The sequence below is a fragment of the Ailuropoda melanoleuca genome, chromosome 6, assembly GCF_002007445.2.
Source record: "Ailuropoda melanoleuca isolate Jingjing chromosome 6, ASM200744v2, whole genome shotgun sequence".
Classification (NCBI taxonomy): domain Eukaryota; kingdom Metazoa; phylum Chordata; class Mammalia; order Carnivora; family Ursidae; genus Ailuropoda; species Ailuropoda melanoleuca.
Genome location: NC_048223.1, coordinates 104,777,373 through 104,803,815, shown reverse-complemented (window position 1 = coordinate 104,803,815; position 26,443 = coordinate 104,777,373). Strand labels below are relative to the sequence as shown.

Sequence of the window (26,443 nt, the reverse complement as noted above, 5' to 3'; positions counted from 1 at the left end):
TCTCTCTCCCATCACCTCACCATGCACCCCCGCACCAAAAATCAACTTTGTCTGTTTTGGTTTTTTTTTTTTTTTTGGCTGAGGACAATAGATTTTATTGATGGTACATGACAAAGTAGGACTCCCCAATCCCCTCCCCTTCTCAGGGGTTCTGGGATGAAAACTCAGTAGAGGTCGGGAGAGTCTCAGTACGTTAGGGGATGGGTTGGGGCAAGGACTTCCCAGCAGCTGAGGGCCTCTCTCTTGCTCTCACTGATGCTGGTGGTCCAGGGGGCTCTTAACTCCTTGGAGGCCGTGTGGACCATAAGGCTCACCACCCAGTTGCTGTAGCCAAACTGATTATCGTACCAGGAAATGAGCTTGACAGAGTGGTCATTGAGGGCAATGCCAGCCCCATCACTGAAGGGGGGAGGGTGGGTGTCACTGTTAAAGTCACAGGAGACCCCTTGCTCCTCCGTGTAGCCCAGGGTGCCCTTGAGGGGACCCTCTGATGCCTGCTTCACTACCTTCTTGATGTCGTCACATTTGGCAGCTTTCTTCAGGCGGCAGGTCAGATCCACAACTGACACATTGGGGGTGGGGACATGGAAGGACGTGCCAGTGAGCTTCTTTTTAGCTCGGAGATAACCTTGCTTAGAGCCTTGGCAGCACCAGGAGAAGGAGGGGTGGTGTCCTGGGCGGCCCTTCAGCCATTGCACCACAGCTTCCCAGATGGGCTGTCTGTGGTCTTCTGGGTGGCAGTGAAGGCATGGACCGTGGTCATGAGCCCCTCCATAGTGCCCGAGTTGGATGACCTTGGCCAGAGGGGCCAAGCTGTGGGTGGTGCATGAGGCATTGGTGACAATCTTGAGGGAATTGTCATACTTCTCATGGTTCACGCCCATCACTAACATGGGGCATCAGCACAAGGGGCAGAGGTGATGAGCCTCTTGACCCCGCACTCCAGCTGAGCCCCAGCCTTCTCCATGGTGGTGAGGACCCCAGTGGACTCCACTACGGATGCAGCACCACATCACCCCGTTTGATGTTGGCGAGATCTCACTCCTGGAAGGTGGAGATGGGCTTTCCATTGATGACAAGTTTCCCATTCTCGGCCTTGACTGTGCCATTGAATTTGCCATGGTGGAACCATACTGGAGTGTATAGACCATGTTGTTGAGGTCAACGAAGGGGTCATTGATGGTGACAACATCTACTTTGCCAGAGTTAAAAGCGGTCCTGGTGACCAGGTACCCAATACGGCCAGATCCGTTTACTCTGACCTTGCCCATCGTGACTCAGGGATGCAAGGGCACTGCACTGGAAGATGCGGCTGTCTGTCGGGTGCAGAGGAGCCCAGAGCCCATCTGGTTTTTGATTTTCTGTGTTTTTTAGGTCACATGAAAGAGGCTGTTCTTTTTTTTTTTTTTTAAGATTTTATTTATTTATAAGGGAATGAGAGAGGGCCTGAGCAGGGGGGTGGGGGTGGGGAGGGAGAAGCAGGCTCCCTGCTGAGCAGGGAGCCCATTGTGGGGCTCAGTCCCAGGATCCCAAGACCATGACCTGAGCTGAAGGCAGACGTCCAACCGACTGAGCCACCCAGGCGCCCCTGAAAGAGGCTGTTTGAGGATGTTCATCCTGGCCCTAAAACCAGGCCAGTTATTGTACCTGTGACCTAAAGGGGCTTCACTTAACCCATTTTCCCATTCTAAAAAGATTAAGGAGCTAGATCTGACTCTTCCCCAGTAAATGTTCTCTTTAGGGTGGATGTTAAAAGAACAGGACACATCTGTGGGCAGTGGGAAAACGAAAAGCATCTGAAGGTTGGAGTCATTGAAAGTAGAAAGAACTTCAGTTCTTGTGAGGCCCGCTCAAGGGAGAGCTGCACCCTCCCTTCCATCTTCAGGGCCAGCTTGGCTCCTGGGCCACCTGCCAGGCAGCCACTCCTTGCTGTCCTGGGTCCTGCTCCACCTGACTCACCATAGTCCTGTCCCGGGGGGTGTTTCCTGTTCCCACTGACTCATTCCATGGCTGAAACAAAAGGCCAGCGGCCCAGGCAGTGCTGCCCAACTGGGGAGGATGTTGTGCTGCTCTGCAAGGATGCTCTCCTTCCAGGGCTTTCCAGCAGCCAGACCTCAGGCTGCCGGGACACAGCACCTGCCAGGAGACGTTACAGACCAGAAAGTCCGAGGGTTTGGCGGCCGTGCCCGGAGCACTCAGAGCACTTGGCAGCAGCTCAAGCTCAGACCTAGAATCCTAGGAGGCTCCCGTCAGTGTCTTCACATTTTCTAGAACAAATGTTCATGTGCTCGTACTTTTTACTTTACGGGATAAACCAAGATTTTACACTGGCCAGACAAATAGTGTGCCTGTAGTGTCATACAGTTTTTTAACTCAGAATGTCCTTATTGATTTATTTTAAAATGACACTCGTTATAAAATAAAACTTAAAACTAGAGAAAATTTTACTGAAGTACATAAAAGTCACGTGAAACCCTATAAGTAAGTTAAAAACAATGTCAATGTTTGGGGTAACATTCCTCCTAATATTTTTCACTTGTTCCTAATATTGAAGAAATACAGATAGATCTAATTTCCTTGTACTATTACGCATATTTCTTTCTCTTAATATTTCCGAAATGAAGCTCACAGTCAGCATGTACATTCAGCATGGAGTTCCTTTCCAATACTCCAGAAAAACCTGCTATTATCGTTTCAATGTCTTAAAATCATTTTTGTCAAAATACACTATTTAACATTTTACATAAATTAGATTATATATAAGATTTCTTTTTTAAAATGAGGCATGAATATCTTTTAACAGCAATGAACATAAATCTTCTTTACAATTTTTTATTCTCATATGGTATGCCATTGTAATTTATTTAACCAATTCTTTATTTATAAGCATTTAGATTATCTCCAGCTGACAGTATTGTAAACAGTGTTGCAACAAACAGCCTTATACAAGATGGATAAATCTGTGTGTGTATTCTGTTTTTCTCTTCAGGATAAATTTCTAGAAGTAATCGCTAAGTCAAAGGATATATACGTTTTAAAATTCAACACGTTTCCAAACTTGGTATTTAGAAATTTGACATGAATTTACACTCCCATTAACAGCATATGAGGGTATCAGTATTTTTAATAATTTGTCATTCTAATAGTCTAAGAATTATTTAAGTTTGCTCTTTCTCTGGTAACTAGTGAATTTAGTGTACTGACACATGTTTATTTGGCCATTTTTATGTCTTCCATAAATTATGTATTCTTTTTCCTTGCCATTTTTTCTCCCTTTTCTTTATTCATTTGTATGAGCTCCTTATTGATTGATTGATTGATTGATTGATTGATTTGAAAGGGGGAGGGGCAGAGGGAGAGAGAGAATCTCAAGCAGACTCTGTGCTGAGTGCAGACTCGGGGCTCCATCTCATGACCCTGAGATCATGACCTGAGCTGAAATCAAGAGTCGGCTGCTTAACCAACTGTATGAGCTTCTTATACATTAAGACACTAGCCCTGTCGTTTGGAAAATTGCTATACGGTATTAATTTTTGGTTGGTCATCTGTATCAGACTTTTAAAAATGAGTTCTGATTTTCAGGTCTGCTTAAAGGGGTCTTTTCCCATCAGCTATAAGCACAAGGTTCAAAAGTATTTACCATATTTTCTTCTCATCTTTGTAAGTTTACCTGTTTTACATTTAATAAAATACATCTGGAATTTATTTTAGTATAAGAAATATTCTTCTTGGCTTCTGCTTTCAACACAGGTTTAAACCAGCAATAAAAATATTTGCCTTATGTTCTGTATCATGTGTGCATTTGCAACAGTCTCGCTGATGATTTTTTAAAAAAATCATTAAGCCCACTGATCTCTTTTTTGAGTTTTTCAGAAATTAGACAAAGAGAAAACACCTCTCATAGCAAACATCTCCAGTGCCTCTGCAGTTATAAATCCAAGTGCAATGGGAGGTGTGTGTGTGTGTGTGTGTGTGTGTGTGTGTGTGTGTGGCACTAGGGATAAAATAAGCCAATTGATTTAGTGATCAAGATATAATTATTTTCCGGGGCGCCTGGGTGGCACAGCGGTTAAGCGTCTGCCTTCGGCTCAGGGCGTGATCCCAGCGTTACGGGATCGAGCCCCACATCAGGCTCCTCTGCTATGAGCCTGCTTCTTCCTCTCCCACTCCCCCTGCTTGTGTTCCCTCTCTTGCTGGCTGTCTCTATCTCTGTCAAATAAATAAATAAAATCTTTAAAAAAAAAAAAAGATATAATTATTTTCCATTATGAAAATAAAACTGCTCTTCTGCAGGATACTTGGCTTTCCTTACGTCCCCTGCAGTGTTAAGGACTGGGCAGAAACTCATTCACAAAGAGACGTGCGGGTCAGGAAATTCAGGGTGCTTTGTCTTGGGGAGTCATCGAGCTAGTGAGAGAGCAGACGGTGAGAGAAGGTTGCCCTCTGAGTCCTCTCACCACGGGCTGTGTCAGCGCGCCCTTGCTTCAGGGTGGGAGAGCAAGGCCGATTTTGTATGTTAGCATTCATTGAGATTTTTGTACTTCACTTCCCGAGGACACCATTTTTAGGTGAGGCGTGGGCAAGAATCATCAGTACCCTTGAGGCAGGGCAAGTGAAATGTTGACTACCTTTCCGTGAGGCTCAGCGTTTTACAGCGACCTGTGCAGACAAGCAGTTCCCATCCGTGTACCGGGAGAGGATACTTCTAAAAATAGGAGGAGAGTTTTCTAAGATATTTGCCCAACCAGGCTCTTGAAAAATGTCATTGTGGGGTATGGCTGAATGCAGTGACGACCTGCTAATTCACTAGCCATGCCCAAATCTCTCTTCTGCCCTTTTATGCATCTCTTGCAGTGGATGACGGCACCGGAGTCATAAACTGCATCTGCTGGAAAAAGTCGAACAATGCTGCGCCTTCATCAGGTACTTTTATTGGACACACTGCTTTACTTTTCAGCTCACCAATAGTTTTCACTCAAGGAGGCTCGTCAGAACAGCTGTAGGGCTAAATTTTCATATTCGTGTGCTGGTAAATCCTGTTGATCTACCTGAAGCACAATAGCCAGAGCTCTGGCTCTTCTGCAGACTGATGTCGTGGGAGAGCTAGTTGTGTTTCTTTCTCCCATCTCTCTGCTGCTCACTTCCTCCTAAGCCTGCAGGAGCGTGACTAGGTGGCTGGGAGTTAGAGCATTTCGTTTTGACCGTGGCGGTTGTTACAGAAGTCAGGATGTTTTAGCCTAATTGCCGGTGAGGTCAGAATCCCTTTGCTCAGGCATATCCCTTGACCAAAGAAGGTTCTGGAGATTTTTCCTTTTACGTGAGTGCCACTAACTTCTGTGCTGCCACGATCCAGATTTTCTGAAATCTCAAAGATACCAGAAATTCCAAGATTGATGAGAAGGTAAAATAGGATTCCTTTGAAGTTAACCATTGATTAATATAAACTGAAAAGAAACTTCATTTTTTTTAAAGATTTTGTTTATTCGAGAAAGAGAGAGTGTGAGCGAGAGAGTGAGAGAGCACATGAGCAGGGGGGAGGGGTAGAGGGAGAAGCAGACTCCCCTCTGAGCAGGGAGCCTGATGCGGGACTCGATCCTAGGACCCTGGGATCATGACCTGAGCCGAAGGCAGATGCGTAACCGACTGAGCCACCCAGGTGCCCTGAAAAGAAACTTTAAAATTGTATATTGAACACATTGATTATAACTGAAACAGCATTTGGAATTCCTTGAGTATATTTTAATAGTTCTTAGGCAACTTTTTAAGTTAAGTTCTTAGTAAAAAATATATATATATTGGGTAGTACTGGTGATCATTTTTGGTTCTAGAGAAGCTACAGCAACTGGGACCTTGTCTTTCTGTTTCACGGCATACACGGCACAGGGCTGTACACCCTGGGGTCGTTCATGAAATACTGCCTGCTGTTATAGCTAACATCTGGTATCTGTCTCCTTGGGTGGTACACGGTGTCTTTCCTCTTTGCCATTACCTGCCAGAAGCTCAGCTTCCTACTTTAACTGTCCTGACCAGTGGAATGCTCCTTGGCTTAATTTTCGGACCTATTTACATTTAGAACTTAGCCATCAGTTTCCTATAACTTCAGTATTCCATTTCCTAATTTGGGAACATCTTAATCATTGGCACTGCTTTGCCTAGGATGCTTTGTAGATTAAAAAAAAAATTAAGAGAGACAGCAGGTTTTTATGCAGCTGTTTCAGAGGCAAGAAATAAACCTGTAAGACAATCAGATACTTGAATTTTCATATATTTGTGTCTAGGGTATTAAAATCAGTTTGCAGATTTATGGTTTTTGTGTCATCAAAACCTTCAATCAGAGGGTGTCATTTGAATATATGTACTTGTTTCAGGCCCCGGAGCAGCGGACTTTTTCTGTACAGGGTTAGATAGTAAATGTTTTCTGCTTTGTGGGCTCTACGGTCTGCACCTTAACTACTCCTCGCTGCCGTAGTAACCCAGAAGCAGCCACACACTGTACATACAGTGAAGTAAAACTTTACTGACAAAGCAGGTTGTGGGTGGATTTGGCCCATGGGCTGTAGCTTGCAGACTCCTGTTTCAGACATTGTTTCAATTTTCAAAATCAACTTTTTTTTTTAAAGAATGACATCAGGAATATTGTATAACTCTTATATTTAGTAATTTTTTTAGATAAAATAGCTACTACTACTGAGAGTGAGATTTTAAAAATATTTGTAAGTAGATGAATAGATGAACAGTCACAGTGGGTAGGCTTCATTGGAAATTGCTTTGAGAATAAAAAGAGAGGGTAAGAATACAGGGAAAAAGCCCGAAAATTATTCTAATCGTGTTACATATGAAGTGATATTTTTAAATTAGTCCCGACTATCCCATTCTCTCCTTTTCATTTAATTGCCCTCATTTTACTGGAATGTGGCCAACGAAGACTAATTTTTTTTAAACAAAATTTAGTCTGAGTCAAAATCATGTTCCAGTCCATTAAGGTATATAAGAATATGCTATTAACTCCTATAAATGTCCTCTTGAGTGTACCATTTGGACTAGCTTTTGATAAAAGTTAAGAAAGCTTGGCCCTTGATACTAGAACTGTAGTGGGGGTTTATCTTCCAGCGTGGAATAGGCTACTTAAAATGAAATTCTGTCAGGCTCCAGCCGTCTCGTTAGATTCACTAAATTACAGAGCCTGAGCCATTCTTTGGGCAGCATGGCTCACCCTTTATATGCAAGCTGGGCCTCATTCTCAGGCCGGCCACCAGCCCAAGCCTTTCAGCAGTGCTGTAGGAAGCACGTGTTTGGACGTGTTTTAAATTCAGCCTAAGTACAAGATAGCTTGAGGGGACAGCAACACAGGTGGAATAACCTTTTAAAAAGTAATACTTGGGTATTTTCTGAAGAAGGCCGGTAACCGGAGTCCTGTTAGTGCTGATGGTGTCTAGATTCCCTTGTGTTGGTTCCAGGACACGCAGACTGCTCTGCGCTCCCTGGGTTGCTGTTTCCCTTGGTAGATAGAGTGGATGTGGGAAAAGGGAAGCAGTGCCTCCGCACATTACAAAGCCACAGTCATCCAGGTTGTATTAGATTAAAAGACAGTGTGGTCCATAGGCTAATAGAGACATTTGTTCCCTCATTATAGGAACACTAAGTGTATGACAAACCAGAAATAAAACAAGAGCGGAAATACATCAGCATTTACCAAACGTTGTTGGCTCAGGTGGATAACAATCTTTGTGAGAGAGATGACCCTGACCGGATCCTCCAGCTTACATGGCGTAGCCCAAGGAGCATGCAGTTGTGTCTTTATCGCAGCATATGGGGCCGTATGTGTTACGCTCTGATGAGTCCCTTGCTGTTAAAGCTCCAAAAACTATCCTCAGTGACAATGGGAGAGACGAAACATTTTTTCACACTTTCATGTGGTAAAATGAAGTCCAATAATCAGAAAAGCAGTGGGATGGGGGGGCGTGTAATTAGCAGAACTGATAAAGCTTCCCTAAAAATTTTTCAGAAGTTAACATAAAGTATGCAAAAGACATGAAGGATACAGAAAATGCATAGGATGATTTCTTGTACATAAAGAAATACAGAGAGCAGATCCTCTTACATAAAAACACAGAGCCTGCCTGGCAGTTTAAAAGCAAATATAACACGACGCGGAATCATTATGTATTTCTGAAGGTACTAAACATCCAAGTGACCGAGGCCAGCGTGGGAGCTCCAGGCGTGCGCTCATCGCTGGTGACACCTTGTAAAAGGAGAACAGCTTGATTGTTTCTTTCTGGCAAACATTCTGACAATGTGTAATGAACTATAAACTGGTTTCTACTCTTCTGTCCAGTAATTCCCAACAAAAGACCCCCAAGGAAAGCACAATAATTTTGTCTAGAGGGCTTCATTATTCACTTTTAGAAATAGCTGACATTTACGGAACATTTGCTGTGGCTCTGACATGGTGCCGAGCTCATGATGTGAGGGTTAACTTAACTCTGTGTGTGAGGCAGACTCTCTTGTTCCCCCCATTTCGTAGTTGAGGAGACCCTGGCGCAGTGAGGTGAACAGCCTGCCCACGGTTGCAGAGCTGGTAGGAGGTGAGTGGAGATTTCAGCCCGGTCTGTCTGACTCCATTACCCAAGCGCTGACCTAAGCCCCATCCGTGCAGGTGATAAAAGCCAAAATTAAAAATTGCAAAAGGGGGAAGAGCGGGATATGTAATGAGACCAGCTCGACAAACTGGCGTATTAACATGGCAGCGCCCCACGATTATTTAAAATGCTCGCGTTGTAGACTGGTGTGTATCTGAACTTGGGCCAGGCAGACAATCAGAACATTTAGTGGTTTACACACACTAGCTGTAACTGGAAAATACGAGTCTGCTCATGGAGCAGGCAGCAGAGAATGAAGAGTCAGCAGGAGGGCGCTGGGTTCAAACTCCAGCTTTGTTGCTAGCTGGTTGTTTTACTCTGTGCAAGTTGCTTGACCTTTCTGTGACTCAATGTCCTCCTGTATAAAATGGGGCTAATGATACGTAGGTGTAGTTGTGAGGATTAGATGGGCTAATGCATTTTAGTTCTTAGCATAGCACGTATAGCACCCAAATATTCACGGCTGTGCTTCTTACTATTTAACTAATACAATTTGAAATTATTTAGAATTGAATGTGCGTTGGGTTATTTTCACCATAAAGTTTCTTAAGCTTATAGTTTTAAGTGGTATGAGAATATGTGTGTGTGTGTGTGTGTGTGAGAGAGAGAGAAAGAGAGAGAGAGAGAGATTACCCCAGTTACCCAGCAAAGAGAGAGGCAAGAGATTAGGGTGTTGAGTACCTAGGTGGGAAATCAGCCCGAGGCACATTCACCTTCCTCATAAACAGAACTGCATATAGAGATCTGGGTCCCCTTTTGTCCTATGCCAGACTTGTCTTCCTGCAAGGACACTTTAAAGTGCTGTTGAGAGCCTTTGCCAGGAAACCCAGTTGAACTACAGAATTCGGCTCAGGACCACGTAGAGCCCTTTGAATGCACTGGCAATGCAGGGGCAGGGGAGAACATGTTGGAGCCCTGCCAGAACTTTCTCACTTGGGTTATCAGGCCTCCTAGACTCCATTCCCTTCAACCTACTTTTGAATAATTACAGCTAATGGCTTCTATTCAGCAGAGGATTTCAGAAGGGTGTCAGGCTTCGTGCAGTAGAGCAGCTGATCAGAAGTAGAACGAATCGATGTCTTATGTTGGTCTCACCCCAGAACTGTCTCACGCATGTGGTGCAGTGACTGTTACACATTTGTCTCTTCTCTCCTGGCCCTAGCAACTACAGCTGCTCCAGCTCTAGGGGTGCTGAACTTAACCTCACAGCTTAAGAAGCTGCAGGAGACCATCGAGCAGAAGACGAAGATAGAAATTGGGGACATTGTCCAGATCAGAGGTTATGTCCACACATACAGAGAAGAACGGGAGATTCGTGTCACTACTTATTGTAAGCACAAGTTATCTCTGCCAAATTGGTGGTTGTTCTGGGTGTGTGTCCAGTAAACTCTGGGTTAGCTCAAAGTCAGACGGCGAAAAAGTTCAGATAAGAAGATGTAACTCTTTACTGGGGGAAGTTTTATTTCATAACAGGCTTTTTTAAGAAAAGCAGCATTTCTTAACTTTATTTTGAAGAGCAGTAACTAGAAATTGGGGAAGAAAACAAATGATTTCTTATATATATCTGGCAGATTTATTTGGGCCACATCAGAGTTTAAAGTACTTTGAAGTTCTAAGTGTCACTCCATTTAGGGCACAGTGTTCATATTCTTTAAAATGACGGCGATTTCTTGAACACCACTGAGTCCGTTAACTTTGAAGGAAAACAGCTTATCGGAAATGCGATAGTCCCACATCTTCTGAGTGATACGTTTTGAAGGACTCTGGCTGATTTTATTTGGAAATCCCACGGATGGCCCCTGTTGTTTGCCATTGTAACAGATGAGTGAATAAACAAATGTGCTTCCCCTGGTTCCAAACTGTTGCTGGACTAGCCTGTGATCCTGAGGGCATTGCATTCCCTCTCAAAGGATGGCTGGGAAGCATTTCATGCATCTAGGATGTATGATCCTTGGGCACCCATAGGGAAGGAGACCCACTGGGTGCCTAGCAGCAATTTGGACATGGAAGAGAGCTGATCTCATTGTAATTTCTATGGCGTATTTCCCCCCTTGGCTTGGTAGATAAAGTGGATGATCCCGTGTGCAACATTCAAATCGCGAGGATGCTTGAGCTGCCCAGTATCTACAGGAAAGTTTATGACCAGCCTTTCTGCAGCCCAGCCCTAGAGCAAGAAAGGTAAGGTGTGGCCTCTCACTGCTGAAGATGTGATGATGGCAGTAAGGCAAGCAGCGAGAGCCCAGATGCTGGGGTGGGCCAGGGTTCCAATCCTGAACTGTCCACACTCACAGGGGGGCTCTGGGGCAAGTCCACTTACTTCCCATATGCCTTCCTTTTCTTACCTGCAAGGTGAAGATAATAATAGTACAGGTGTTCTAAGGTTCTTGAGAGGAAAATGTGTGTGTAATTGGCAGTCCTTGAAGGAGTGCAGGGAGTGGAGAAAATATATTTGAAGAAATAATGGGTGAAATTTTTCCAAGTTTACTGAAAACTATAAATGCACAGATCCAGGAAGCTCAGTGAGCCCCAAGGCAAGAAACCAAAAGAAAGCTGCCATGAAACCTCATAATCAAAATACTACATGATGACACTTTATAACAAAAAACTCTAAAAAATGATACCCATCATTCCCAACCGGGATGATTTTACTTTCTTGTATGGGTGTGGTGGAGAACAGGGGAACTAAGAATATATGCGTTCTCTTTAGTGTCTGCATCACAGGCTCTGAGAGGGGCCGGAAGACCAATGATGGCCTCTGCCTACGGGTGGGACTGAAAAGAGGGTAGAAAGGAGACTTTACTGCATACCCTTTAATTTTTTTTTTTTTAAAGATTTTATTTTATTTGAGAGAGAAAAAGTGCATGAGAGCTGGGGATGGGCTGGGGAGGGGCTGAGGAAGAGAGAGGGGAAGAGAGACCCTTAAGCAGACTCTGCACTGAGCACAGAGCTGGACTCTGCCTCTATCCCACGACCTCAAGATCATGACCAGAGTCAAAAGCAAGAGTCGGCTGCTTAACCAACTGAGCCACCCAGGCACCCCCCCTCTTTAATTTTTTTTTAACATATATATTACATATTCAAAAAATGTATGTTAAAAACCCAAATTATAGACCTGTAGAAAGTAACAAAGTGGAAGTTCCCCATTTTCCTGCTTCATTCCATTCCCCAGAGGTTATCACCATTCATAGGTTGATGTGTATTCTTTTAGACATTTTTCTTCTGTGCACATGAATATTCACCCATATATTTTATGGGTTGTCATTTGCTTTTTAACAAAAATGGGAACATACCTTATATACTGTTCTGCAGCTTGACTTTCTGTTTTCAGAATGTCTCATGAATATTATAGCCCCTATACTCCTGCCTCATTCTTTCAAATGACCGCGCAATGCTCAAATTGTGAATTGCCCTTTATGTCAAAAACAGGCATTATTACTGAATAGATCCATTTCCAGTAACAAATTTGAATCAGTAATCAAAACACTCCCAACAAATAAAAGTCTAGGACCAGGTGGCTTCACAAGTGAATTCTATCAAACATTTAAAAAAGAGTTAATACCTATTCTCCTCAAATAATTCCAGAAAATAGAAGGGGAAGGAAAGCTTCCAAATACATTCTATGCAGCAGGCATTACCCTGACACCAAAACCAGATAGGCACACTACAAAAAAGACGACGACAGGCCCATATCCCTGATGAACATGGATGCAAAAATCCACAACAAAATAACTAGCAAACTACATTCAACAATACATTAAAAGGATCATTCACCATGATCACATGGGATTTATTCTGGGAATTCAGGGATTGTTTAATATTCATAAATCAATCAACATGAGGCACCACATTAATAAAACAAAGGATGAGAGTCACATGATCATCTCAAACGACACAAAAAAGGCATTTGACAAAATTCAACAGCCATTCATGACAAAACTCTCAACAAAGTGGGCTTAGAGAGAACATAGCATAATAAAGACCACAAATGAAAAACCCACAGCTAACATCATACTCACTGGTGGAAAACAAAGCTTTTCCTCTAAGATCGGGAACAAGACAAATCCACTGTTGCCACTTTTATTCAACATACTACTAGAAGTCCTAGGCACAGCAATCAGACAAGAAAAAAGAAATAAAAGGCATCCAAATTGGTAAGGAAAAAGTTAAACTGTCACTATTTGCAGATAACATGATAGTAAACATAGAAAATCCTAAAGACTCCACCAAAACAAATTATTAAAACCACAAATGAATTCAGTAGAGTTGCAGGGTATAGAGTTAATACACAGAAATTGGTTACATTCCTATATACTGATAACAAAGTAGCAGAAAGAAAAATTAAAACAATTTCATTTACAGTTACACCAAAAAGAGTAAAATAGCTAGGAAAGAACTTAACCAAGGAGGTGAAAGACCTGTACAATAAAACATAGATGAAAAAAATTGAAGGTGACACAAATGGCAAGATATTCCATGCTCGTGGATTGGAAAAAATAATGTTGTTAAAATGTCCATACTACCCAAAGCAATCTCTGGATTCAGTGCAATCCTTATCAACATACCAACAACATATTTCAAAAAACTAGAACAAATAGTTTTGTACTGAACCACAAAAGACCCAAATAGCCAAAGCAAACTTGAGAAAGAACAAAGCTTAAGGTATCACAATCCCAGATTTTAAGATATACTACAAAGCTGTAGTCATCAAAACAGTATGGTACTGAAATAAAAATAGACACGTAGTTCAGTGGAACAGAATAGAGAGCCCAGAAATGAATCCACATTTATGTGCTCAATCTATAGCAAAGGAGGCAAAAATATACAATGGGGGAAAGTTCAAAAATCTTTCTTAAAAAATCAAAAAATTAAATACCGTATGATCCAGTAATTCCACTATTGGGTATTTACCCAAGAAAACAAAAACACTAATTTTTAAAAAACCACGTGTTTATTGCAGCATTATATATAGTAGCCAAGATATGCAAACAAAGGTCCATCAAAGGGGAGGAGTGTGGGGGGGGGGGATGGACAAAATGGGTGAAGGAAAGTAGGAGATACAGGCTTCCAGTTATAGAATGAATAAGTCATAGGGATAAAACATATAGCACAGGGAATATAATCAATGGCATTGTAATGACTTTGTATGGTGACAGATGGTAGCCACACTTGGGGTGAATGTAGCATAGTATAGATGGCAATTGCTATGTTGTATACCTTAAATTAAAATTGGGTGTCAGCTATACTTCAGTCAATCAAACAAACATCAATATAGTGTCACATTTCCCAGGTGAATTTTTGTTGTATGTACCCCAAAAAGAAACAAAAAGTGATAGTTTTCTGCAGAGCTTTTAAAAACGTTTCCCTCAGCAGCGATCCAAGTGCCCTGGACCTTGCCAGTCTCACGCGTTTGCTGAGTGAAAGAGCCAAAGAATTCCTCGCGGAGAACAAAGTGCAAACCTTTTACCAGCAGGAATTGGAAATTGTGGAATCTCTGTTATCCCTTGCCAATCAGCCTGTGATTCACGGTGCTGGCCCCGAGCAGGTAAGTGCAGCGTGCCCATATGAGAAGTTCAGGGCCCCTGTCCCTTATCTGCAGCTCAAGGGTATGGGCGAACATGACTGTGGCATCAACACTGAGAGGGCAGACCCAGGGAATAGAGGTTCTGGTTCTATTCCATGTTTCTCTTCTGGAAAGGTCACTGACCACTAAGAATTTGAAGTGAGAATGCACCTGCCCTTTTGCCCTCCTCACTTAATCTCAGTAAACTTAATCTTTGGGTAGGGGAAAAAATAAGTAGTTTAGGGTTCATACTCCCTACTTCTTAGTATTCGCTGAGATGGGTATTTCATCTAAGCAGGAGCCAAATGAGGGGGAGATAAATAAGAAGAGGTAATTATCTTTCCAAGATTATTTATTGTTTAGCAAGATGAGTCTTTTTTTTTTTAAAGATTTTATTTATTTATTTATTTGACACAGAGAGTAAGCACAAGCAGGTGGAGGGAGAAGCAGGCTCCATGCTGAGCTGGGAGCCCAGTGTGGGGCTTGATCCCAGGACGCTGAGATCATGACCTGAGCCGAAGGCAGCTGCTTAACTGACTCAGCCTTCCAGGTGCCCCAAGCAAGATGATTCTTGTACCAAAGTTTAATGACTTGGTCTCTCTTCATCAAAATAAGGTTACTTTATTAGAATTTGTATAAAGACAGAGCTGTATTCAGTCTGGTTTATAAGTAAAAATTTCTAGGAACGATCAAGTAATTTCTTACTCCTCTGGGAAAGAGCTATCCCTTCCCCCCCCCCCATGTTAAAGGTGAACTTCAGTTGTTTGGTGTTTACTTATTCCCCTGGAATTAAGAGTTATTTGAAACTTTGGTTTTAGGCTTTCCCTTTCATTGCAATTCTCAGGTTTTTTTGTTGTTATGACACCATTTATTTTTATTTATTTTATTTATTCTACCAGGGAATGACCTCTGCTGAAATGTCACCTTCTTGCCCTCCCCCTATTTGCTCTGATAGCCACCTGCTTCCTCACTGTGTTATCACCCTGTTTTCATATCTTAGGATATCACTGGTATTTACTTGTTTGCCTGCCTATTCCCCTGCCAGAATTTAAATTTTACAAGGGCAGAGGTCTTCTCTGTCTTGTTCTTCGCTCCCTAGAACCATGTCCTAGAACAGGGCTGCCATAAACTAAGTTCTTGATGATTATTTGTTGGTTGAAGGAATGAGTAGTTTTTAAAAATTTAAGTAGTCTCCAAAAGTACCTACTTAAAAGTAAGTTTCCTTCCCATCCTCCCTCCTACCCTCTTTCCCCAGAGACAAGCACCATTGCTAGTCTCATGAATATCCTTTCAGAGAGACTCTGTGCATTTATAAACTAGGAGTAGTTTTGTCTCCCCTCCCTTTTTATTACACAGTTGATAGCATGCTAAAATCTAATCTGTACCCAGCTTTTCACTGAACAGCATGTCTTAGCCTTTCCTAGCCATACACAGAGATTTGGCACTATAATCTTTTGTTACATGTACCGTAATTTATTTAACCGGTCTTTCCATATCTGGACAGTTTAGAAGCTTTCCGATCTTCTGTCATCACCAGCAGGGCTGCCGTGAGTACCCTGCTTGGTAACATAAGTTACTCCTTGTGATTCTGGCCGAACAGAGACCAGGTCCTTGTCCTGACCTCCTAGGCTACAGCCGCTGCTTCTCAGGTTCGTTCATGATCCTAATTATCTCCTCCTTGCCGCAGGCTGTGTGCCCAGTGACCCGTGATGTCATTCACAGAGACAGGGATAGCGTGTCAGGGGACGTGCAGGTGGAGGGGGCCCAGACTGGCCACTGGCCGCAAGATGAGCCTTCCTCCCATTTGTTCGTTTGGAGGCGGCTCACGGCCAAGTTAGCCTCCTGGCACTTTCAACCCCTCCGTCGGCATGTTTGGAAGGAAACTGAAGCTTAGCAAAGACCACATTCTTCCCATGAACCCACTCCTCCGTAGGAGCCACAGTTAAGTAGAGAGACTTGAGGATTCTCTGAAGTCTCCTCCATTCAAAACGACCGTGGGGAACTTTTGGCATGATGTCTTTTTGAAAATGCTCCGAGCAGACACTGGTGTCTGCCTGGTCATGTATGTTTAAAGAGAAACGAACGTGGCACTTTGTTTTGTCTTTGGAAACTTTTCCCATCAATTATGAATTATTCCCTCACGTGACTCTGGTTGGGGAGGTCAGCGTCATTAAGTTGAATTCTGCTTGATAGAGCCTAGGAGACTAAGGATGCTATACAGTGATGGTGAAGCCCTAGCTCCTGTGGTACTTTCTGTTGTCATACAGATGAAAGCTTCACAAAAAATCATTGTGATAGTGTTACATAGTTTAGAGGCCAGGGGAGACAGGGCTTGAATGTCCCCCGCCTTTTTCTTTTTCCGTAGCGGCCCTTCTTAGCAAATCCAGAAACATGATAAGCAGACCTTGCAAAACCATTGTTTCTTTGACAGCTGGATAAATGTAGTGTGCTCGAGAATGAAGACTATATATATATTTCAGAGATCCACCCAGTTCCTGACCTGTGGCTGGGAGAGGCCTGCTCGGGCTCAGCACAGTCAAGTCACTTTCTGTCTCTGTGCAGTTTCGGCTTCCTGAGTCGGATGAGCCTTGGCTTTAGAAAAAGACAAGAAGGACACAAATCCCAGGCCAAGCCAAGCTGCTGGCTAGCAGAGATGATTGGAGGCCTTTCCCCCCGAGACTGTATGGTTATAACCAGTAGGGAGATATATTCTGAGGTCAGCTGAGGCAAATGTCTTTGGAAAGGAAGTTTCACATACTGTTTATATTCGCAGAGCCTTTTCTGCTGGGTCCTTCTTGTTCACAGCTGAAACTGCTTTTGAGCTCACAGACCTAGCACACTGTCTTTCTGCTGCCTGAGCTTAATAGAAATCTGGGAGGAGGAACTGAGCGTTTTGTGTGGTCTGGGGATAATCAGGAGTGATTTCTAATGATGGCAGTAATCATGCAGCAATCACTTTTAGTCTCCAGTTTATTTCTATCTTGGTAAGAGCTGTAATAAACTCGACCCGTAAGATCCTGATATTAAATTGACTAAAAAGATGAATTTCCTTAGAATTATGAAGATTAAGTGGCTGTAACAGTTTTCGTGGGAAAGTCTATTTGGGGTTGATTGTGCTTCCCCTAATAAATACAGCTTTTCCTAGAGCCCCCAGAATAAAAGGATTTTTGACTGAGAATTGCTAGGTGAGTTGTTTATTCTAAACACACTCACATAGATTTTCTGCCCGTGGGAGTCATCACATAGCTCTTGGCCTTATTCTGCCTTCAGAGAACGGATGCTGTCATAACTTGGAATGTTTGTCAACTTTTAGGCCGTAATGTTCTAATAACCAGGTTCTCCAGCTTGTTGACTATTAATTTCATTAAGAGTGTTAGACTGTCCTCTTTAGCCCAGGGTGGGGAGCATGTTTGTGAAACATCACTAGGATCCATTAGATTAAAACAATCCTCTTTGGAAGGCCTCTTCTAGAAAGAGAGGGTTTCTTTAGGGATGCAGTGGTCAACGCTTGAGGCCATTTGGGGGTTTCTTTCCTGCCCCTGTCACTTGCAGGAAATGTCATCAGCAAATCACAAGCAAACTTTCAGAGTCTGTGGGTACTGCCCCAGATAGCCTTCATCAGCATTCTTTTTTTTTTTTTTAAGATTTTATTTATTTATGAAAGAGAGAGAGAACGAGTGGGGGAAGGGGCGGAGGCAGAGGGAGAAGCAGACTCCCTGAGGAGGAGGGAGCCTGACATGGGACTCGATCCTGGGACCCTGGGATCATGACCTGAGCTGAAGGCAGATGCTTAACTGACTGAGCCACCCAGGTGCACTTCATCAGCATTCTTCATTAGGGGTAGGACTTTGTCTTCAAATGCTCTTTTAGAAGCTTTGCCTTGTTTCTTTGATGCTCTCATCTTTTAAGTATCTTGACAATTTCTGTCACGTTAAAAATGGGTCTGTACCTTGAAGGATAATTGTTCACCACTTTGTTTCAGGAATGGACTGAAAAACCCTAATGGAATAATAAAAAGGATACCTCCTCTATAATGGGGTATTTACTTCCCATTCATTACACTATATGCTATGTGCCAGGGAGGAGGCGGCCAGGTTGAAATAAAGTCCCCAACTCAGAAAGCTTAGTTTAGTTAACCATGGTGGGACATAGCTGAAGGCCTAGCTTCCTCGGGCCCAAGAAATAGGATGAACTGGTAACTCTGGGTGAACCTGTGTCTTAGAGGAGAAATACTGAAATTGAGGAGATAGAAAACTCATAGCAGCAGAAGTTTCTTCCGTGTGGTCTGGGACCCTTCTGCCTTTAGCCCTGTGGACGTTCCTTGGACAGACAGGTCTCCACATGGCTGTTTGCCTCCATTTGCCTCCATTCAAAATAAGGAGACTACTCCATACTTTCTACATCCTAGAATCCCCAACTTATTTCAATATGTGTAAAATTCTCAATTCAGTATGTGTAAAAAGCCATACCTTTAATGAAAAAACTGAGCTAATATAAATGTACAGTGTTCTGGCTCCAAATTAAAACAAAAAAAAAATCAAAGATTATCTTTTTGTTTAGGAAACAATTCAACCAAAACAACATGGGAATAGAAGTAATTTTAAATGTTCAAGATGTATACTGGGGCGCCTGGGTGGCACAGCGGTTAAGTGTCTGCCTTCGGCTCAGGGTGTGATGCCGGCGTTATGGGATCGAGCCCCACATCAGGCTCTTCCACTATGAGCCTGCTTCTTCCTCTCCCACTCCCCCTGCTTGTGTTCCCTCTCTCGCTGGCTGTCTCTATCTCTGTCGAATGAATAAATAAATTAAAAAAATAAATAAATAAAATAAATAAATGTTCAAGATGTATAAACTACATACTCCAATTCAAAGATTATTTTCTTGATTTTCCATTTCATACTGTGAAATTGAACAAAGTCACAACTAAGGTATGGAACAGTTATCAAGCACAATCCTACCCGAGCAAACTTCCCAGTCCTGCTTAAATACCATCCTGTTAGGCCACACACCTGGATCATTTTGACTCAGCAGATAAAAAGCCTGTTGGGTGAATTCATAAACCAGTTGGTCCAGGGAGTTACTCTTAGATGCTGTACGATGGGACTTAACTTCTTTTCTTCTTTTTCTTTTTCCTCTTCCTACAGGGGGATTCTAAGAGTGACACCACTTCCAAGGCAATTCATAGTATATTTAAGAATGCGATACAGCTGCTGCAGGAAAAAGGATTTGTTTTCCAGAAAGATGATGGTTTTGATAAGCTATACTATGTAAGAGACCTGCAACGTTATTTTTTTCTTTCATAGCTTTGATCACAACTACATTCATTCGTTAGGAATACCTATTTACTGTTTTTAAAAATCATTAAGGAGGTTCATAAAATAAGAAGTGAAAGTCGGCCCTTCTCTTTCCCCAAGGTGCCATTTCTTTTTAAAGATTTTATTTATGTATTTTAGAGAATGTAAGCAGGGAGGGGCAGAGGGAGAGGGAGACAGAATCTAAAGCAGACTTTGCACCGGGCACAGAGCCCAACTTGGGGTTCGATCCCACGCCCAGGAAATCACAACCTGAGCCAAATTCAAACCCCCCCCCCCCGCACTCCCCTCCCCCCGCCAAGGTGCCATTTTTAACATTATGTCCTTCTAGGCACTTATCTGTGCATTTACAAGATGCACACTTAGATGCTTCTGTGGTTTTTTTGTTTTCCCCCCAAAATGTGATTATCCTGCGAATCAGGACTTCTCAACCTTAGCCCTGGGCCAGGTGGTTCTTTGCTGTGGGTGGCTTTCCTTGGCATTGTAGGGTGTCTCACAGCATCCCTGGCCTTCATTCACTAGATAGCAGTAGCAGCCCCCCAACTTATGACAACCAGAAGTGTCTCGGCTTATCGCCAGGTGTCCCCTGGGACAGTTGATAACCACTGCTCTAAATAATGCCTGGCATTTTTGGGGGGTGGGGTACCAAAAAAGCACATCACAGGCATCTTTCCATGTGAGTACTTCTAAATCTTCCTCAGTCTTTTTGACCTCGCATGGTACTCCATATGATGGGTTCCTGCCCTATACTTTTAACCACTTCTTTCTGGTGGACATCGAAGTTGATTCGGAGTTTTGCTTTCACAGATAGTATTGCTGTGGCTATCTTTGTGAATTCACATAAGGGTTTCTGTAAGATTAGCTCTTAAAAGAGGAATTGCCAGAGCAGAGGGCATGTATTTTTAAGCATTTGGTCAACACGGTCTGATTGACCTCCCAGAAGGCGATACTCACCACATTCTCACCAGGGGTACAAGTGCCTGCTTGCCTCATACTTTCAGAGTTGAAGCTTCACCTCTTGCTGCCTACCTTTAATAACTGGAGGAGCCATGCTTTCAGTGAAAGTGGGCTTCCTCGTGACCACTGATATTAGCAGTGTAGATGTGGCTTCGGTCATGAGTGATTCTCCTAGAGGCAGATCAAAATCCTGAGGAATCCCGGAAGTCTCACTATTAACAACATGATTCTTGGGGGGAATCCTTACGAGGATTCCTTAATTGGACATTTCCTTATTGTTGATTTACTCTAGTGACTCCCCATTTTAGAGAGTTTTTAAAAATTAAGATATGTTTTAAATACTATTTGAGTAACTTTTAAGGTTTTTTTATTTTTTTATTTTTATTTTTTTTAAAGATTTTATTTATTTGACAGAGATAGAGACAGCCAGCGAGAGAGGGAACACAAGCAGGGGGAGTGGGAGAGGAAGAAGCAGGCTCATAGTGGAGGAGCCTGATGTGGGGCTTGATCCCACAACGCCGGGATCACGCCCTGAGCCGAAGGCAGATGCCCAACCGCTGTGCCACCCAGGCGCCCCTAAGTTTTTTTTTTTAATTTTATCGTTAAGTAATCTTTACACCCAAGGGACGCCTGGGTGGCTTAGTCGGTTAAGCGTCTGCCTTCAGCTCAGGTCATGATCCCAGAGTCCTGAGATTGAGTCTTACGTCAGGTTTCTTGCTCAGCAGGGAGTCTGCTTGTCCCTCTGCCTGCTGCTCCACCCCCCCGATTGTGCTCTCTCTCTGATAAATAAATAAATAAAATCTTTTAAAATAAAACCTCTGCACCCAACATGGGGCTTGAACTCACAACCCTGACATCAAGAGTCACATGCTTCACCATCTGAGCCAGCCAGGCACCCCAGTTTTGTTTTTGTATTTTCTTAAGTACTACACCCAGCGTGGGGCTTGAACTCACTATCCTGAGATCAAGAGTTGCACGCTCTACCCACTGAGCCAGCTAGGGGCCCCTGAGTAACTTTTGGAAAGTGTATTCTAATCTGTGTACGGATGGGTACAGACCACCTCCTCCTGGCTGGAAAGGCCTGCTAAGGTTGGAGAAGCCCGTGCTGGGCAGCTCACCTTCACATGTCTCCCCCACCCTCCCATTCCTCCTGGGGGGCCCCGGGTTGGCCCTGTGTGTCTGTGGAAGGCGGGTCTTCTCTTCCCGGGCAGCAGGCCAGGGCTGAGGTGCAGCAGGGCTAGGGCACTTCCTCCTGTGAATCAGTGTGAGCTGGAATGGGGTGAGCAAGCAATAATAGCTCTTTTTCCTCCACAGAACCATCCCCCTTCTCTCCTCCCCTTCCACCTCCTCCCCTGGGTCGGTTTCTGTTTTCCGGAGGGCCTTGGCTCAGGGAAGTAGTTATCACAGTGATGTGAATACTTCTGTTTGTGTAGGGCTTTCCTGCTTTCAGCTGGTCTCACCCCCATCACCTTAGTTAATCTTCACAATAACCTTGTGCGTCAAGATCCCGACTCATTCTAAAGTCGGGTCACACAATTCCTGATACATGTATTTCTTTGCTGGCTTTTTTCCCCTCCCCCCCTTTTTCTTTTTTTGTTTTTTGATTTACTATGGAACATGAAGGTGAAACCCGGTTGGTTTCTTGGCTTCCCTCTCACCGGAGCAGGTTGAGAAAGGAGCTTCGTTATGTTTGCCTTTGAGACAGTGTGTTTCTGTGGGTGATCTTGATGTACTCTTGCTACCTTTTCCGGATAGTTTTTATTTCATTTGTTTTTCTTTGGGGTTGGGAGAAAGAAGAAAGCTAATGAGATGTGAGACAAGTATCAGGGCCCAGAGGAAGGAGTCCTGGTTGGAGATCGAGACTTCAAAGACGAGTAAGAGACACTATGAATGTGTCACGAATATTTGAGAAGAAAGTTAATTTCAGGTTTTCTTGACATCATGGCCCCAGTAAAGCACCTTCCAAGGGAGTCCCTCTGGGCCAACTACAAAGCAGTGAGCTGCTTAGGGACAGAGCTGGTTTGACAAAAGGCCAAGTATCAGAAACCCTCTTGTTGGTGTAGGGATGGTCATCACTGTGAAATCTTTAGAAACTATCCTAAATACTAGTCTGGGAGTCTGGATGACACAACCACTTCATTACTTAAGAATGCTCTCTCCCCTGTTTTTCCCATTTAGGTAACCAGAGAAGACAAAGAACTGCACAGAAAGATCCACCATATCATTCAAGAGGACTGCCAGAAACCAAATCGTGAGTGCTAGAATGCACATGTATGTGGTGCCCTGGTGCACTGGAGGGGGTGTTCCCTCCCAGAGAGCACAGGATGGAGAGTCAGGAGACCTGCGGCCTTCCCCAGTAATGACTTGGAAATATGACTGGTCAAGGCACCTGCCCTCTCTGAGCCTCAGTCTCTTCTGTACAGTGAGCATTAGATTGTCAAAATTGTTCTGACCTTCGCTTCACGTACGACTCATCCATATAGCTGCTTTAAACATGCAGCACTCAGGTCCCAGCCCTGGGGATGCTGATTCGTTAGGGGCTGGGGCTGGGGCTGGGGCTGGGGCAGGAGCTAGATGGGCCAGCGTCTCAGGTGTTTGCAGTACAGTGAGGTAAGCCGCCAGCCTGGGACTTCTTGACCTTCTGGCTCTCAAGTTCTCTCTGATTTGTCTTATTTCTTATTCTACTCTTGTCCCTTGTCTTTGAACGCAGACGAGACGGTTTCCTCCCTTCTAACATCAAGCCTTTCAGTGTTAGGAGAAATGGTTCTAGACATTACAGTTTATGGTGAGTGTAATTCAGTCATCTTGGAACCCCATAATTTGCAGAAGAAATGGTTTAAAATACAGTTGGTTTTAGTGGAGTTAGGTCAGCCCCTAGTGGTTAGAAACTCAAATTGTAGTTAGTCTGACAACAGACATTACCATTTTCACAGCAGTTAGAAAAAGAAGAAAGCACTAGCCCTATCTTTAAATCCTGTGTAAACTGAGCATACTTCAAGGTGACTTTTCAGAGTCTGTCTTCTGCAAACATATGCTGACAATGAATGTTGGCATTTGTCAACAAACGAGGCTGGAAGAAAAAGGGAAAGACTTGTTAATGACTGCAGGTCTCCTCAACCTGCTTGCTCTCTCTCCAGAGAAACCCACCCCCGGCCTTTCAGCCCCTCCGTCCCCAGGGCCTGGCCTTGCTACAGGCTGAGTCAGCGGGTGGAGCTGGACCAGGTCTCCAGCCCTGGTGTTTATGGTATGCAGCCCTACTTAGCCTTTAAGAACCGATGAGGTCAGATCCTAGAATGGTGTGACAACAGATCTTAAAATAAACTGAAAGCAATCTATTATTTTAATGCAGAGTTTCTGGCTTTTGTTCACATCATTCAGAACAGCAAGGACAAGTATCCTTCAGTTGGGGGAAGACCTGTCTATCCACAATTTAGGGAGCTGTAAAGAGCAGTGAAATGTGGAGTTCCTCAACCAAGAAGAGACGAGAGGCTGCTCCCCAAATAGCCTTCCTGCACTCATCCTCCTGTCGGCCACCTGGCCAGATCCTTACTTTGATCTGTACTAGGAACAGGATGGATTGAAATAATCCCAGTGCCTGGTGAAGCGAATGAAAGGAAACACTGCATTTCTCAGGGGAACCAAACTGCCTGGTGGCCTGAGAGTCTGCAAAAGTGGCAGGTTTTCCATCCTCTCCTAACCCCCACACTGTGCCCCTCAGTCTGTATGTGGGGAGCCTCTGGCAGCTGTAAGCCAGGCTCCAGAATGAGGAAACTCCCAGGAGCTGAACTCTGGGGCATGAGGAACTGAGAAGGCCAGGAAAAATACCTCGTAGGGACTGTCTGGGCATCTGTTGTGACCACTCCTTGTCCTAGAAAATATCTGTGACATTAAATATATATGTATTCTGAGTAATCATGTACGGACATGGTAAAAAGACAGTGCAGAGTGCACACAGAAAATCAGAAGCCCTCCCAACCAGAACTCCAGGCTCTATGTTCCCACGTCCACAGGCAGTCGTTGTTACTAGTTTCCTGCATACCATTCTGGAGAGGTTGTATACACTTCCAAGCACGTTTGTGTAGTTTTGTTTTTTAAAAAAGCCCCACAAGTAAAGGTTATCATACGATGCTCAGCGTTCCACACCTTGTGTCTTAAATCTGACATTGGCTTCTAGAAGTCATTCGGCAATAGCACATCTAACACTGCCTCAGTCTTTTGAACACACACAGGATTCTATTATACGTATGAATAGGCCTTCAACCTCTTGATCATTCCTACTGGGTCTTTAGTGTGTTTCTGACCTTTTGTGCAAAATATAGCATTGAGTGTTTCTTGTCAGGATTATCGGTAGGATGTAAAATCTTTAATCGTTGAGGAGTATTTCAGTAACGGATAAACTTAGAATAAGGAAAGGGCTATAAACCTGAAGCTTGTTTTCAGTCCCTAAAGCACTGACCTTAGGCTTGTCCAAAGACCGGCAGCATGGCAGAGTTGTGAAGAGCTGGGCTCTGGAGCCCCCTTGCCTGGGTTTGAATCCCAGCTCTACCACTTTGAAACTGTGTGATCTTGGATAAGTCTGTGCCTCTGTTTCTTTTGTTTTCTTTTCTTTTTTTCTTTTTTAAGATTTATCTGTTTATTTTAGAGAGAGAGCATGTGAGTGGGAGGAGGGGCAGAGGGAGAGAGAATCTCAAGCAGCCTCCCTTCTTAATGCAGAGCCTGACACAGGGCTCGATCTCATGACCCTGAGATCATGACCTGAGCCGAAATCAAGAGTCAGATGCTCAACCAACTGAGCCACCTAGGTGCCCCCCCCTTTTTTTTTAGTTAAGTATAGTTGATCTAAAATATTTTATTAGTTTCAGGTGACATTTATATACATTACAAAGTGATCACATGGTGTCTAGATTACAATCCGTCACCATACAAAATTATTAAGATATTAACGACTGTAGTCCCTATTTACATCCGTGTGACTATTTTATAACTTGAAGTTTGTACCTCTTAATCTCCTTTACCTGTTTCATCCATCCCCTCCCTCCCCTCCTCTCTGGCAACCACCAGTTTGTTCTCTGTATTTATCTGTTTTTAGATTCCACATACAAGTGACATCTGATATTTGTCTTTCTCTGTCTGACTTATTTCCTTAGCATAATACCCTCGAGTCTATCCATGTTGTCGCAAATGGCAAGATCTCATTCTTTTTTACAGCTGAGTAATGTTCCATTGTATATACACACCGTTTCTTCCTTATCCATTCACATATTGGTGGACACTTGGGTTGCTTCCATATCCTGGCTATTGTAAATAATGCTGCAGTAAACATAGGGGTGCATATATCTTTTAAATTAGTGTTTTCATTTTCCTCAGATAAATACCCAGAAATGGAATTGCTGGATGACATGGTATTTCTATTTTTAATTTTCTGAGGAACCCCCCATACTGTTTTCCACAGTGGCTGCACCAGTTTGCATTCCCACCAACAGTGCATGAGAGTTCTCTTTTCTCCACATCCTCACCAACACTTGTTATTTCTTGACTTTTTGATTCTGGCCATCCTGACAGATGTAAGGTGGTGTCTCATTGTGGGTTTGATTTGCATTTCCCTGATGATTAGTGATGTTGAGCATCTTTTCATGTGTCTGTTGGCCTTCTGTGTGTCTTCTTTCTAAAAATGTCTATTTAGGTCTTCTTTTTTAATTGGATTGTTTGGGGTGCTTGGTTGGCTCAGTGGTTGGGTGTCTGCCTTGGCTCGCTCAGTGGTTGGGTGTCTGCCTTGGCTCAGGTCATAACCTCAGGGTCCTGGGATGGAGCCCCACGTCGGGCTCCCTGCTCAGCGGGGAGCCTGCTTCTCCCTCTCCCTCTCCCCCCTGCTTGTGCTCTCTTGCTCTCTCTCTGTCAAATAAATAAATAAAATCTTTAGAAAAAAAATTGGATTGTTTGCTTTTATGGTGTTGAGTTATATGAATTTTTATATA

General features: G+C 43.5%; 1 protein-coding gene across 12 annotated transcripts in view; it reads left to right on the top strand.

Annotated features, from left to right (window-relative positions):
• The window catches only part of STN1 (STN1 subunit of CST complex), a 44,770-nt gene that overhangs the window by 10,816 nt on the left and 7,511 nt on the right, over positions 1 to 26,443 (top strand). For 4 of the 12 annotated variants that reach the window (XM_034663234.1, XM_034663229.1, XM_034663224.1 and 1 more), the window contains 7 exons: positions 4,855 to 4,923; positions 9,802 to 9,969; positions 10,703 to 10,817; positions 14,007 to 14,181; positions 19,344 to 19,466; positions 22,647 to 22,719; positions 23,179 to 23,253. In XM_034663234.1, coding sequence (XP_034519125.1) covers positions 4,855 to 4,923; positions 9,802 to 9,969; positions 10,703 to 10,817; positions 14,007 to 14,181; positions 19,344 to 19,466; positions 22,647 to 22,719; positions 23,179 to 23,253 — 798 coding nt within the window. Of the gene's footprint in view, positions 1 to 4,854; positions 4,924 to 9,801; positions 9,970 to 10,702; positions 10,818 to 14,006; positions 14,182 to 19,343; positions 19,467 to 22,646; positions 22,720 to 23,178; positions 23,254 to 23,605; positions 25,106 to 26,443 lie in introns of those variants that run through there. The other 8 variants (XM_034663227.1, XM_034663228.1, XM_034663232.1 and 5 more) reach the window with 6 other exon arrangements.